The sequence below is a fragment of the Suricata suricatta genome, chromosome 12 (assembly GCF_006229205.1).
Source record: "Suricata suricatta isolate VVHF042 chromosome 12, meerkat_22Aug2017_6uvM2_HiC, whole genome shotgun sequence".
NCBI classification, from domain to species: Eukaryota; Metazoa; Chordata; class Mammalia; order Carnivora; family Herpestidae; genus Suricata; species Suricata suricatta.
Genome location: NC_043711.1, coordinates 20,023,736 through 20,038,925, shown reverse-complemented (window position 1 = coordinate 20,038,925; position 15,190 = coordinate 20,023,736). Strand labels below are relative to the sequence as shown.

Below are 15,190 nucleotides of genomic sequence, written 5' to 3'. Positions count from 1 at the left end.
CCACTAACACCTGGCAACTGCCATTTTACTTTTTATGATTTTGACCACAACTAGCACCTACAAGTGGAATTCTACGATATTTGTTTTTGTGACTGATGCATTTCTGATGTATTTCACTTTGCATAATGTCCTCAGGGTTCATTATCCTTTCTCTTTAAGACTGAGTAATATTCCATTGTATGTATAGTCCACATTTTGTTTATCCATTCATCCACCAACGGATACTTGGGTTGCTTCCATGTTTTAGCTATTGTGAATAATGCTGCTATGAACACAGCTGTACAAATATTTCTTCGAAACTCTGCTTTCGTTTCCTTTGGGTATATGCCTAGAAGTGGAATTGCTGCGACATAGGGGAATTCTGTTAATTTTTTGAGGAGCCTCCATGAAGTTCTCTACAATGGCTATGCCATTTTACTTTCCCACCAACAGTGCACAAGGGTTCCATTTCTCCCCATCCTTGCCAATACTTGTGTTTTGTTGTTGCTGCATTGTGCTTTGATAGAGCCAACCTAATGAGTGTGAGGTGGTATCACCTTTCACTTTTGAGTTGCATTTCCCTAACGATTAATCGTGTTGAGGATATTTTCATGCAGTTATTGGCCACTCAGATATTTTCTTTGGATATATACCTATTCAAGTACTTTGTCCATTTTTTAATCAAGTTGTTTGCTTTTTTGGTTGTTGACTGAGTATTACCCCTTTGGGGTTTGCTGAGATTCTTGGATTTGTAAATTTACGCCTTTCGCAAATTTGGGCAGTTCTTAGCCTTGCTTCAGAAGTTTTTTTCTGCATCAACTTCTTTATTTCTGGGACTCTGATAACATAAGTGTTAGACCTTTTTTATTTTAATGTTTTATTTGTTTTTGAGACAGAGAGACAGAGCATGAGCCGGGAGGGGCAGAGAGAGAGGGAGACACAGAATCTGAAGCAGACTTCAGGTTCTGAGCTGTCAGCACAGAGCCTGACGCAGGGCTCGAACCCACGAATGTGAGATCATGACCTGAGCTGAAGTCAGGCTTAACTGACTGAGCCACCCAGGCACCCCAGTGTCAGAGACCTTTTAATATTGTTCCACAGATTGCTGAGGCTCTTAATTTTTCACAAGATTATTTCTCTCTGGATTATTTCTTATTGCTCTATATTCAAGCTGATTTTTCTGTCATCTGCATTCTGCTAATGAGCATGCCAGTGAATTCTTTATTTCAGATGTTGTATTTTACAGTTATAAAATTTCCATTTGATTCCTCTTTTAAGTTTTTTTTGTTTTTGATTTTGAGAGAGAGAGAAAGCATGAGTCAGGGAGGGGCAGAGAGAGAGAGAGAGAGAGAGAGAGAGAGAGAGAGAGAGAGAGAGAGAGAGGAAGAGGAAGAGGAAGAGAGAGAATCCCAAGCAGGCTCCACACTGTCCGTGCAGAGCCTGATGTGGGGCTCGAATTCAACAACCACAAGATCATGACCTGAACTGAAATCAAGAGTCGGACACTTAACCAACTGAGACACCCAGGTGCCCCTTGTTGGTTTTTTTCGTTCTTTTTTAGTAATCTCTGTACCCAATGGTGGGCTCGAATTCACCATCCTGAGATCAAGAGTTGCATGCTCTACCGACTGACCCAGCCACAGGCATCCCTCTTTTGTTTTATTTCAGATTTTATATCTCTTCTGGGAACTGTTTGCATTCACTTAGAAAGGGTTCACTTTTACCATCATGGAAGATGGTTACAACTGTTTAAACATTGTTGTCTGATACTTCTGACATTAAATGATTGTCTATTCCTTAAGAATTAATCAGATTTTCCTAGCTCTTCATACATTGAGTAATTCTGTATGGTATCCTGGGTGTTTCCTCTCGCCAAGGAGATGGTTTTCCTGGAGCTCATGGTGCCATCACTGTGACAGTGCAGCTCTATGACTTTGCCTTGGGGCAGAGCCATGGGAGAAAACAAGAACAGGAAAACAGGAGAAAGAAAAGGGGAATAAAAGGGATGTCCATAATCGTTGGCTTGAGGAGGTGCCTTTTTCCGATTCTCTGGTAAAAAAGGGGCTTTCTCTTGGATTATTTGCCACCCACACTAGTGCAGTTCTGTGTTTTGGGCCACCTTCAGCTCTGATGTGGAAACTGGAACTGATTGCTCAAGTTTTGTCTTTCTTCCCTAATCCACCTGCTATTGTCCACTTTTCAGAGTCCAGTTACTCTCTCCCCAACTCTTTAAAAATGTTCATTTTAGAGGCACATGAGTGGCGCAGAGGGAGAGGGAGAGAGAGAATCTTAAGCAGGACTCGATCCCATGACCCTGGGATCATGACCTGAGCTGAAATCAAGAGGTGGACATTCAACCGACTGAGCCACACGGGCGTCCCTCCAGTTGCTTTTCATATTTTTGCTATAGTGTTTAGTTGTCCTCATTGGGAGAGATCAGCGGTAGCGCCCTATTCCGTCTTGCTGGCACCGGACTCCTTGGTATTTTAAAGAAATTTTAAAAGATGGTATTTTCTAGGGGCACCTGGGTGACTCAGTCAGTTAAGCCACCGAATCTTTTTTTTTTCTTTTTTAACATTTATTTATTTTGAGAGAGTGAACGAGCGCATGGGGGGGGGCATAGAGAGAGAGACAGACAGACAGAGAATATCAAGCAGGCTCTGTGCTGTCAGTGCAGAGCCTCATGTGGGACTCGAACTCAGAACTGGTGAGATCATGACCTGAGCCGAAATCAAGAGGTGGATGCTTAACGAACTGAGCCACCCAGCTGGCTTCACTGACTCTTGATTTCAGCTCAAGTCAAAATCTCTCATTTTGTTGACAGCATGGAGACTGCTTGGGATTCTCTATCTCCCCCTCTCTCTGCCCCTCCCCCACTCACACCCTCTCTCCTCTCTCAAAATAAACAAATTTAAAAAAAAAGATGGTCTTTTCTAGACATCCAGATGACCAAGACACATGAAGATGCTCAACATTACTCATCATTAGGGAAATACAAATTTCCCTGTCAGAATGGCTAACAAACGAACAAACAAAACAAGAAACAAGTGTTGACACTTGTGGAGAAAAAGGAACCCTTGTGCACTGGTGGTGGGAATGAAAACTGATGTAGCCACTGCGGAAAACAGTATGGAAGTTCCTCAAAAATTTAAAAATAGGGGCACCTGAGTGACTCAATCAGTTAAGCATTTGACTTCGGCTCAGGTCATGTGGATTCTGGCCCCACATCAGGCTCTGCTGACAGCTCAGAGCTTGGAACCTGCTTTGGACCCTGTGTCTCCTTCTCTCTCTCCTCCCTTCCACTGCTTGTGCACTGTTTCTCAGAAATAAATAAACCTTAAAAAATCACAAAAAATTTTTAAAATAGAACTACCTTGTGATCCAGCAATCGCACTACTGGGCATTTACCCAAAGGATAAAAAAACACTAATTCTAAAGGCTATATGAACCCCTATGTTTACTGCATCATTATTTACAACAGCCAAATTATGGAAGCATCCCAAGTATCCATGGACAGATGAATGGAGAAAGAAAATGTGGTAAATATGTACACACAATGGAATATTATTCAGCCATAAAAACATGAAATTTTACCATTTGCAGAAACATGGATGGATCTAGAGAGTATAATGCCAAGTGAAATGCCACAGAAAGACAAATACCATATGATTTCACTCATATGAAATTTAAGAAACAAACAAAGGAGGGAAAAGAGAGAGAGACAAATCAAGAAACAGATCTTAACTATAGAGAACAAACTAATAGTTACCAGAGGGGAGGTGGGTGGGGAGATGGATAAAATAGATGATAGGGATTAAAGAGTATACTGATTGTGATGAGCACCAAGTAATGTATAGAATTGTTGAATCACTATATTGTACACCTGAAACTAACATAACACTGTATATTAACTATGCTGGAATTAAAATAAAAAGCCTTAAAAAAAGATGGTCTTTTCTATTTATGCCACATTCACTACATCTGGGGCCTTCAATTCTACCTGCTGACGTGGGCTTCCATGTGGGGTCTTCCCTTAGCATTTCTTTTAGTGTGAATCTGTTAGCAATTTTGTTTTTTGAATTCTTATTTTTTAAAATGGCTTTATTTCAACTTTATCTAAAAAAATCAAGGTATAATTTATGTATAGTGAAATGAAGAAATTTTAAATGTGCAGTTAAATAAGTCTTGCCAAATGCATATATCCCATAAATCTGTACCTTATCAAGATACAGAACATTTCTATCACCTCTGAGAGTTCCTTCATGCCTCTTTCTAATCTACCCCAGTTCCCAAAGGCAACCCTGGTTCTGATTTCTATCCCTATGTATTAGCTTTGCCTGTTATCAAACCTCATATATGAAATTCTACAATATGTTCTGTTTTGTGTTTGTCTTTTTCCCCCCTCAACGTGACATCTGGAGATTTACCAACGTCATTGCATGTATCATTAGTTCTTTTATGGTTTAATAGTATATTATGAGTATACTCATAAAATGTATTTATCCATTCTCCTGTTTATAGACATTTGACTTGTCTCCAGTATTTGGCTCTTATGAATGTAATGCTACAAGCATTCCCATACAAGTCTTTTTGTGAACATACATTTTCATTCCCCTCAAGTAAATATGAAGGAGTAGAATTGCAGAGTCACAGAGCAGGTGTAGATGTATGATTAATTACATCAAGGGCAGCCAAACTAATTTCCAAATGGATCATTCCATTCTGCCAACATTTGGTTCTCAGTTTTTAAAAATTCCTTCATTTGAGCCATTATAATGGATAAGTAGTGGTATTTCATTGTGTAAGTTTGACTTTCCCTAATAAGCAATGATGTCGAGAAACTTTTCATGTTTGGTGGTTGTTTGTATATATCTACTTTTATGAAGTGTTGATTTAAGTCTTTTGCCCATTTTTATTGGGTTGCTTATCTTTATTATAAAGTTGCAGAAGTTTTTCTATCCTGGATACAAGACTTTTGTCAGATATATACACACAATCTGTACATTTTCTCTCTCTCTCTGTATATATTATATATATATATATATATATAGTAAGTGTTCTTTTCTTTAGCCTATGACTTAAAAAAATTGAGGTACAACTAACATACAACATTATATTAGTTTTAGGTATACAGCATAATGACCTGATATTTATATATATTGTAAATATATATACCACAATAAATCTAGTTAACATCTGTTACTTGTTAAGAGAAATTTTAAGATTTACTCTCAGGGGCACCTGGGTGGCTCAGTGGGTTAAGCGTCTGACTCTTGATTTTGGCTCAGGTCATGATCTCACAGTCGTGAGATCAACCCTCTCCTCAGGCTCCACGCTGACAGCATGGAGCCTACTTGGGATTCTCTTGCTCCCTTTATCTCTCTCTGCCCCTCCCCCACTTGCACTCATGCACTCTCTTTCTCTCAAAATAAATAAATAACATCTAAAAAAAACCACAAGAGGGCTGTTGGTGTGGCTCAATTGGTTAAGCATCCGACTCTTCATTTTGGCTCATGTCACGTTCTCACAGTTTGTGAGTTTGAGCCCCGCCATCAGGCTCCACACTGCCAATGTCCTTGGAATTCTCGCTCATCCTCTCTGCTCCTCCCACCTCAAAAAAATAAGCTTAATAATAATAAAATAAAAAGATTTACTCTCTTGGCAACTCTCAAATATGCCATATAGTATTGTTGAGTATGGTCTCCACACTGAAAAATATGGAACGTCTCATGTATTTGCATGTCATCCTTGCTCAGGGGCCATGCTAATCTTCCCTGTATAGTTCCAATTTTAGTGTATGTGTTGCCCAAGTGAGCACCCCAGCTGACCTTTAAAAATGCTTTCTTTTGATAAACAGATGGTTTTAAATTGGATGAAGTCCACTCTATCAATATTTTATACTTCGTGTTTTCTCTGTCCTAAGAAATCTTTGTCATCTCCAAGGTCACAAAATAATTTTCATGGTTTTTCTTCTAGAAGCTTTATAGTTTTAGCTTTAATTTTTGTTTAGATCTATGATACATCATGTGTAGATGTGTTTTGTCTATGATATTAGATAGGGGTCAAGATTCTTTTTTTCCCCTTTGAAAATGCATTTCCTTTCTGTATTGAATTATCTTGATACATTTTTAAAAAATCAATACACTGCGTAAACGTGAGTCTATTCCTGGCTTCTTTATTTTGTTTCATTGATCTGTTTGTCTCTTCTTACACTAAAACCACATTGTCTTGATTACTGTAACTTTATAGTCTTTCAAGACAGTAAGCTTTTTTAAAAAATTTTTTAATGTTTACTTATTCTTAGAGAGAGAGCACAAGCAGGGGAGGGGCAGAGAGAGGGAGATACAGAATCCAAAGCAGATTCCAGGCTCTGACCTGTCAGCACAGAGCCTGACATGGGGATTGAACTTAGGAGCTGTGAGATCAGGACCTGCACTGAAGTCCCCTGGGGCACCTGGGATGCTAAACTGACTGAGCCACCCAGGTGCACCAAGACAGTAAGTCTTGAAATCAGATAATGTAAGTCTATTTTGTCTAAGTGTGGACCCCTGTTCTCTCTTGGTTCCTTTTTTATGGAATATCTTTCTCCATCTCTTCACTTTTAGGCTCATGTGTGTCCTTGAAGCTGAAGTGAGTCTCTGTTAAGTAGCATTACCTGGCTCTTTTCTGTTTGTTTTGTTCATTTAACTACTCTATGCCTTTTGTTTGGAGAATTTAACCCATTTACATTTAAAGTATTTACTGATAGGCAAGGATTTACTAATGCCATCTTATTAATTGCTTTCTGGCTCTTTTGTGGTTCTTTTGTTCCTTTCTTCTCTTGCTTTCTTTGATGTTTTTCCATAGTGGTATGCTTAAAATTTTTTTTTAAGATTTTATTTTTTGTTAAGTAATCTGTACACCTAACATGGGGCTTGCACTTACAGCCCCAAGATCAAGAGCCACGTGTTCTACAGACTGAGCCAGCCAGGTGCCTCTAGAGTGGTATGCTTTGATTTCCTTTTTTGCTTTTGTGTATATACTCTGGGTTTGTGCCTTGTGGCTACCATGAGGCTGACATAAATCATCTTATAGTCTAAGTTGATAACAACTTCAATTGCATACATAACCTACCCTTCTACTTAGCCCTCCCCCAATTTTGTTTTTGTTGTCATAATTTACATCTTTTTTTAAATGTTTTATTTATTTTTGATACAGACAGAGACAGAGCATGAGAGGTGGAGGGGCAGAGAGAAAAGGAGACACAGAACCAGAAGCAGGCTCCAGGCTTTGAGCTAGCTGTCAGCACAGAGCCCTACGCGGGGCTCGAACCCACAAACGTGAGATCTGACCTGAGCCGAAGTCAGAGGCTTAACCAACTGAGTCACCCAGGCGCCCCAATTTACCTCTTTTTATATTTTGTATATATTGACAAAATTTTAATAATTTTGTCCTTTAACCTTTATACTAAAGTTAAATGATTAGCACACCACCAGATTACAATATTAGAGTCTTCTAAATCTGACTGTATACCTACTTTTTATCAGTGTGCTTTATATTTTCATATGTTTTTATTAATTAGCATCCTTTCATGTCAGCTTGAAGAACTCCTGTCAGCATTGCTTGTAAGGCAGGTCTTATGGTGAGAGAGATGAACTTTCAGCTTTTGTCTGGGAAAGTATCTATCTTGTCTTCATTTCTAAGGGACAGATTTATTCCTGGTTAGCAGGATTTTTTTTTTCCTTTCAGCACTTTAAATATATTATATCTTTGAATATATCACTTTCTCTTGTCATGTTCTGCTGAGAAATCCACTGATAGCCTTAAGGGGGTTCCCTTGTATGTGAGAAAATTTTGCCTTTGTTGTTTTTAAATTTTTTAGGGAGGTACCTGGATGGCTCAGTTGGTTAAGCATCTGACTTCAGTTCAGGTCATGATATCATGGCTCCTGGGTTCAAGCCCTGCATCAGGCTCTGTACTGACAGCTTGGAGCCTGCAGCCTGCTTTGGATTCTGTGTCTCCCTCTCTCTCTCTACCCCTCTCCCACTCACGCTCTGTCTCTCTCTACTTCAAAAATAAATACTTGCTCCTTACTTCTTATTGCTTCTTGACATGATTCTTAAGATTGTGTGTCTTCTCTCAATCCTGTAAAGCCAGGTTGGATTCTGATACCTTCCTGTTTGGTTTCCCTGGGGCCAGTGCTGAATGCTCAAATTGTGTTCTCAGTCCCACAGAGTCAACTGGCTTTGTATGCATGCTCCTAGCCATCTGCAGAGGCCTTACTTGCCACCCTCAGGGGCCTATACAGGGAGCCAGCCATGGGTAAGGGAGTACATGGGTGGGTGGCACAGAGTGCTAGAGATGTCCATATGCCAGCTGGGGATTTGCAGGTGAGGCATCCTCAGTGGTTTGTGGACAAGCTTCCTGATGGAGTTTGGTTAGAAGGACCCTTGTCCCTTTGATACATTTCAAGCCATACCTGCTATTCTCCTAGTTCCTCCCTACCCCTCAGTCATGTGGCTTACCTCAGTGTTCTACAATATATGAGAAATGTACTCCCAGTGACACCTGGGGCTGTGACTTCTTAGGGGATACCAGGGAATTACACTAACGAGGTGGGTTTTCAGAGGACAAGAGCAGGCCAAAATGGGGAGGTCTTGTGGCAAGTGTCTTTTGCATGGTTCAGAGCTAAGAACACAGCTAAGAACTTTAATAGTAGCCACTCCTCACCATATGATGTGGCCTTGAGTCCCTCAGGGAAGAAGACAGGAGAGCACTTGAGCCAACTGCAGTCTGTGATGGGGGTCCCAGCTGGTCCTGGAAGCCTCATGGAGTTTCCTGGACATTGTATGAATGGTTCAACAATTCAACTTTTCCAAGGTAATCATTGGTAGCAATTTGGTATATGTAAGGTTTAATAGATGGAGGCAGAGATGGGAGGACAAAGAGACCACGTTATGGAGCCAATAAGGCCTTTATTGGGATCTGCAATTCCCGGGCGAGGTTCCGTGACTCTGGAGCGGGGAGTCAGGGAAGTCGCGCCTGATATGGGAGAGCAAGGTCTTTTATGGGTGCAGAAGTTTCGGGTTTGAGCTTAGGTGGGCTGATAGCCACGTTGGGTCTTCTTTGGACAGTGGCAGGATTCAATTGGTTGTTTGCTTCGGTGGGGAGGGGGATGCTGGAATTCCATGGTGAGGCATTACAGTTTGATATTGTCCAGATTGAGAGTGGGGGTCGTCAGTCCTGGTGGCGCCTGGATCTGTTATCTGGCCTGCAATAAAATGGCCGCTGGTGCTTTTCAAATGGCTTGGGTCATCCCAGATTTGCAAGTGGGGGTTATCAGTGTTCGCAGCTTTCCACATCAAAGTGGCAGTTCAGTTGCTTTCCATGGCAACTCTTATAGTATATATACCTTTCTCCCCCTTTATATGCATTTACTATATATGTATAATTATGTATCTTGATGGCTTTACTTACATGAATGGGATCATAATGATCTCCAACTTTTTCACTTGCTAATATATCCTGAATATACTTCCTCACCAGTACATATAAATCAAATTAATTATTTAAAAATTTCTTTCCCTTCCTTCCTTCCTTCCTTCCTTCTTTTCTTTCTTCTTTCTTTCTTTCTCTTTCTTTTTCTTTCTTTCTTTTCTTTCTTTCTTTCTTTCTTTCTTTCTTTCTTTCTTTCTTTCTTTTCTTTCTTTCTTTCTTTCTTTCTTTCTTTCTTTCTTATTTTCTTTCTTTTTCTTTTTTCTTTCTTCTAAATAAGCTCTACATCCAACGTAAGACTTGAACTCATGACCCTGAGATCGAGTCACATGCTCTTTTGACTGAACCAGACAGGCACCCCTAAATTCATTATTTTTTTAGTTATATGGGCCAATATTTCTGGTGTCTTGTTTTGTATCCGGGGCATTGGCCATTTCCAGCAGAAAAGAATGGACAGTACTTTTGTCTTTTCCTTGGAGGGAGCTCAACTATTGGGAGCCATCCTTGTGCCTGAGTCACAGCTGCCCTTATGACATCATAGGTCTCCCCCTTCACTCTATCTACCATCCATGGATAGAGGAAGACAGACCTGAGGGGGCTTGAACCATCTACACCCAATCCAATGGTAAGTGAAAGACAGACCAACCAGGCTTTTTAGGGATGTCCCCATAGTTCTCTTAGGATAAGGGTATCCTCCTGGCATATGAATACTCTGGGAAGCCCTGGAAGCTAGGGATGTATGGGATACTGAATGCAGAGGGAGGGAGCTCAGCTTCACTCTTGATTTTTCCCTAACTGCTGATTGCAGGAGAAGGACCAGCTTCAAAATAGTAATGGACCCACTGAAAATGAGCCTCAGCAGAAAGAGGAACCGACCAATTTATCCTCAGTACCACTGACCTCAGAGAATAATGTAAAGGTAGGAGGAGCCTTGACTTGGATGTCTCTGGTTCTTGTGTCCTACTGTTTGTGGCTAGTGTTTTTTGCATGGTCCAGAACTAAGTATGGAATAAACTCATTCTTGTTTTTCCTCTTTCCCCATTTCTTTTTCAGGCTGAAGGTGTAAATACAGTTGAGACACAGATAGTAGATGGTGCTGATAAGAAAGCTAGACAAGTATGGTTCCCCTGCCCCGAGACCACACAAGGTTGGGGCTGGGAATGTAAGGGCTGTGTTTGTGGAATGGAATGGCCAACATATGGAAAGCTGAGCTTAATATAGTGTGTGTGTGCTTGTTAATTAAGAGTTAAAATGTGAAAGTCAAGAGGAATAAGTATGGAGAAGAGATAAGTAGAACTTTATGAAGCAGGGGATACTTAACACTATAACATGTCAGAGGAAGAGAGCAGATTGTGGTTTAGAGCTGGAGTCAAGGATGAAAGGACAGGATTAGCAAAGGATGCCACTTCTCTAGCAGGTGAGTGGGGTCTGGAAAGGATCATAGGTCTTGATTAGGTGGGCAGATTCAGGTGGAACATGTAACTTTTTGACCCATAGTTCATATGTTCTTGCCCTAGTTCTGGCCAACTTGATCCATTAAAATAGACAGGGCAGATGTACTTGCATTTTACAGGTGGGGACTTTGAGATTCAGAGGTCAACATGTTGTGTCCATGTCCATTAACCAGAGAGTGGCAGAGACAAGACATCTACCTGGTCTTCTTGTTCTCGCCAGTGCCTTGTCCACTGCTCCTGAACTTCAGAGGAAGGGCTGATTGTAAATAGGGAATCTGGCTTCCTTTCTGGCATGCCCCCAAACTCAGTGGGTAGGGAACATTCTCTGAATGCCACCTCTCCCTGCCTTTTTTTCTTGAAAGATCCCAGAAAATCAAAATAAGCCCTCTATCAGTAATCCAGAAGTCATAAAGATCCAGGCCTGGTGGCGAGGCACCCTGGTGCGCCGGACATTGCTGCATGCCGTAATCAGAGTGTTGATCATTCAGCGCTGGTGGAAGCACATGCTGACAAAGCTTATGGAGAGGAGACGGCAGGCAGCACTGGAGACCTTTACACGGAAGGAGTGGGCAGCAGTCAAGCTGCAGTCCTGGGTCCGCATGTGGCGCATCCGTAGGCGCTACTGCCGTTTGCTCAGTGCTGCCCGCATTATCCAGGCCTACTGGAGATGCCACTGCTGTGCTTCCCAGGGTTTCATCAAGGGCCACTACAGAGTCACTACCAACCAGCTGCATCTGGAGCTAGAAATCTTGTTAGGCTCAGGGCCTTGCATTGTGTCGGAGTGTATTCCCCTCCCAATAAAGCAGTGAAGTGGTCTTCCCCCAGCCTCTCTCTTTGACAGGTTCCAGGAGGTCAGGGCAAATGATGACAGATACTTCACATCTGGTGCTGAAGAATGGACTGGGTTGTCCAAGGCCCCGAGTTTGTTAAGGGGAAGGATCCTAAGCTTTTGTCCAGACTAAGGAGAGACTGATTAGCAAGGTCTGCCATAAGTAGAAAAGTTGGTGAAACCTACCTGCCATGTTGGCCAACTCAGGGAGCATCCTTCATGTGAGTGGTGCCCCTCCCCAAGGTTGCATATAATGGAGGCCTGGTGGGGGGGCAGGGTTAGTGATAGCAATGGCAGCACATTTGTCAGGAATTCACCCACCTAGGTCTAAGTGCTTAGGGCTTGTGCTCTCACCTGCATGATTGAGAGAAGCCTACCCATCTCAAGCTCTGTGATCATGGCTCCCATTGGTTCCCACACTGGCCCCCCTACACAAAGGGGAAGGAGAGACAGAAGGAGGAGGTAGGCTGTTCCAGATTGGTAGGTGGCAGATTTAATAAACAAGAGAACTTATGTATGAGGGTTGTCTAGGGTGGCTGCAAGGTGAGTAGATCTCGCCCACCTGCCAGAATCTTAAAAGTTTATATAGAAGCTTTAACAGGGTTTAGTCACATATACTGTCCAGATGTTCTCAATGCCACATTGCTCTTTGAAGGCTACGTCCTTGAAAAAGGCTCTAACTGTGGCATGGTGGGTGGCATGCACATGCCAAGGATAAGGGAGGGAGCAAGAAGCCTTCAGTTGCCTGGGTCCAGCTTGTCGATCAATGGGCAGTCAATCCTCTCAATGGCCTCCTTCAAAAGCTCCCTGCCCAACTGGGGATTGTATCCTCATACACAGCCTCTAAGCCAGAATGAGCCAAACTGGAATTGTTAGGAGTGCAAGCCCCAGTCTTCCTTCTGACCACAAACTCTGTCCCTCACCCTCTAGCCCCAGATGGAGGCTAGGATTCATTCCCCTTCAGACTTGTGAGAGGTTCCACCAGGGTGGAGATGGGAAAGAATGCGCTCCATGGCTAGCCAAACCCTCTAGTGAGTGTCAGGTCACAGTATCTCACAGATAGAGAGTTGAGGATCAGCCACGTTTCCCTCACCTGACCCCCAGCCCAATCTTAGCAGAGGCTAAGGCGGGGGGCCCTGACAGTCACTTTCAATGAAAAGCTGCTACCTGGAGTGGGATTGGGGCTTGGGTGGTAATAAAGGGACCACTAAGAGGTCAAGAATAAGCTGTCCCTCTGCCCATCTGGGCACTACTATCCCATGATTTCCTATAGACAAAAGGTCCTGGGGTTATCAAGACTTGGATCAAGACTGCAAGCTCAGAAGCCCTGTGTCTGGTCCTGCTCCATCTACTCTGCCCTGACAAACTAGTCCTTCAGCTCACAGTGGTTCTGAGATGCTGCCTGGAGGTCTCAGGTTCCAGCTCTCTGTCTTGTACTGGGGCATGAGCTCTGTACATGCAGCTCTGTGCCTCTGTGCCCCACCCCTGTGTCTGATGCAGGTCCTGTTCTCTCAGTCTGAAGGATTTCTGTCTTTTTCCTTGCCTACCTTTCTCTCTTGTGTTCAGTGTCTCAGAGTAAAGAGCAAGGATTTTGGAGTCAAACCAACCATGGTCAGATCCCTTGCTTCACCACTCACTGGTGCAGGGCTGTGGACACATCATTTTACCTTTATGAGCCCAGCTCCTGAGCTATAAAGTGGGGCTGATTCTTATCTTTCAGCACAAAGATCAAGCACCATAAAAATTCAGCATCAGTAACAAAACAAGCAAAGAGGTCACACCCACCTTAAAAACTTATAGCTAGGGAAAAACAGCAAATTTGGGGATGCAGTGGGATAGCCCAGCAGAGCACAACAAGGTGCTCATCATCATTGGGGTGCAATGGTCCCAGGCCCTCTCAGTGCAAACAGATAGGGAATACATGTTTGTGCATACACACAGGTACACATTTCTATCTATCATCTATATCATCTATCTGTATTGAAGTGTATGAGCTCATACTGATAACTCCAATCCCAATCTAAAGTCAAAGAGTTCATTCTAGTTTTCTCCTTTCTATATTTCTACCTCCTGTTTCCAAGATTAAGACACCTGGTTCCAAAAAAAAAAAAAAGGGGGGTGGGGAGGGGCACCTGGGTAGCTCAGCCAGTTCAGTCTCCGACTTCGGCTCAGGTCATGGTTTTATGGTTCATGGGTTTGAGCCCCTCATTGGGCTCTGTGCTGACAGCTAGCTTAGAGCCTGGAGCCTGCTTCGGATTCTGTGTCTCTCTCTCTCTGATCCTCCCTTACTCATGCTGTCTCTCTCTCTCAAAAATAAATAAAACATTAAAAAAAGACAACTGGTTCCCATTATACTTAATAGATTTTCTGATCTAATCTCCCTGTATGTAACAAATTTTCCATGGTGGCTGCTGGGTATGCAGACATTGTCCTCACCCTGCCTGAGCTCTGACACCCTGCTGGGCCAGTATCCTCCTCTTGTATCTCAGGTTCCAGCTTCCCTCACTGGTTGCTGTCTTCTGTGAATGCCCCTCTTACCCAACTTGGGCTGACATGAAATGTCAGGATGCCCTCTGCACAGATACTTTCCTTGTGGTGCTCAAGTTCTGACTTCCTATGCCATTAAGGATGCCTTCCTCATCTTGCCCATGGTATGCTACCCACTACTGCCGTGGCCTTGAACCCCCATGTCCAGATCTCTCCTTCACCCTTCCCTTACCTGGGCTCCAAACTGGGCAGCCCTCTATGTCAATACCTTCCTCACCTTTTGGGATCCATGCCCTTTTCTGTGTCACAGTATCTCTTGCCCTTGTATACCTATGTTGCACTGCCTAGGCTTAAGGTATTCAGACTAAATTGCTCAAGAAGAGAAGTGTAAAAAATGAGGGAAAGGATGAGAGGAAACTAAAATTTCCATTTAAAAATAGAGACAAACCATCTGCAGAAAACATTGTCAGTCATTAAAATCTGCTTTAACATTTTTACCTCAAACCACAAGGAAACATGACCATAAAGAAAACTAAAAAAATGTCCACGAGAAAACAGATCAACATGTTTGAACACATGCTCAGTTATTCTTCTCTTTGTGTCGATTCATAGGAGCAACAAAAAAAGAATATATTTTAAAAATCTCTAATAGGGGCACCTGGGTGGCTCAGTAGGTTGAGCGTCTGACTTCAGCTCAGGTAGTAATCTCACAGTTCGTGGGTTCAAGCCCTGCATCAGGCTTGGTGCTGTTAGCACAGAGCCCACTTCAGATCTTCTGTCCCCTTCTGTCTCTGGCTCTCCCCCACTTGTGCTCTCTCTCTCACAAATAAAATAACCTTTTAAAAAATAAAAATCAAAATAAATCTCTAATAGTACCTAAACATTTAGGAAGGGAACTAAAATGGACAGTAATTATGTGGCCTCCTTAAAGGACAGAAGGCAGATATGAAAACACTGAAGAACATAT

The 15,190-nt window shown here is 42.4% G+C and overlaps 1 protein-coding gene and 1 non-coding gene across 3 annotated transcripts; one reads left to right on the top strand and one right to left on the bottom strand.

Moving 5' to 3' along the window:
* Positions 1 to 5,690: 5,690 nt before the first annotated feature.
* LOC115275545 lies at positions 5,691 to 5,797 on the bottom strand. The gene has a single exon (XR_003901616.1). It is a non-coding gene; the product is annotated as a U6 spliceosomal RNA (small nuclear RNA).
* Positions 5,798 to 9,999: 4,202 nt separating this feature from the next.
* IQCF1 (IQ motif containing F1) lies at positions 10,000 to 11,726 on the top strand. Of its 2 annotated transcripts, XM_029918693.1 has the most exons (4): positions 10,000 to 10,078; positions 10,262 to 10,372; positions 10,507 to 10,569; positions 11,270 to 11,726. In XM_029918693.1, exons 1-4 carry the CDS (start codon positions 10,076 to 10,078, stop codon positions 11,714 to 11,716), a joined length of 624 nt encoding a protein of 207 aa, XP_029774553.1. In that variant the 5' UTR covers positions 10,000 to 10,075; the 3' UTR covers positions 11,717 to 11,726. The 2 variants fall into 2 exon arrangements, with proteins under 2 accessions (XP_029774553.1, XP_029774554.1); XM_029918694.1 differs by lacking the exon at positions 10,000 to 10,078 and having other exon boundaries at positions 10,336 to 10,372; positions 10,507 to 10,600.
* The last annotated feature ends 3,464 nt before the right edge of the window (positions 11,727 to 15,190 follow it).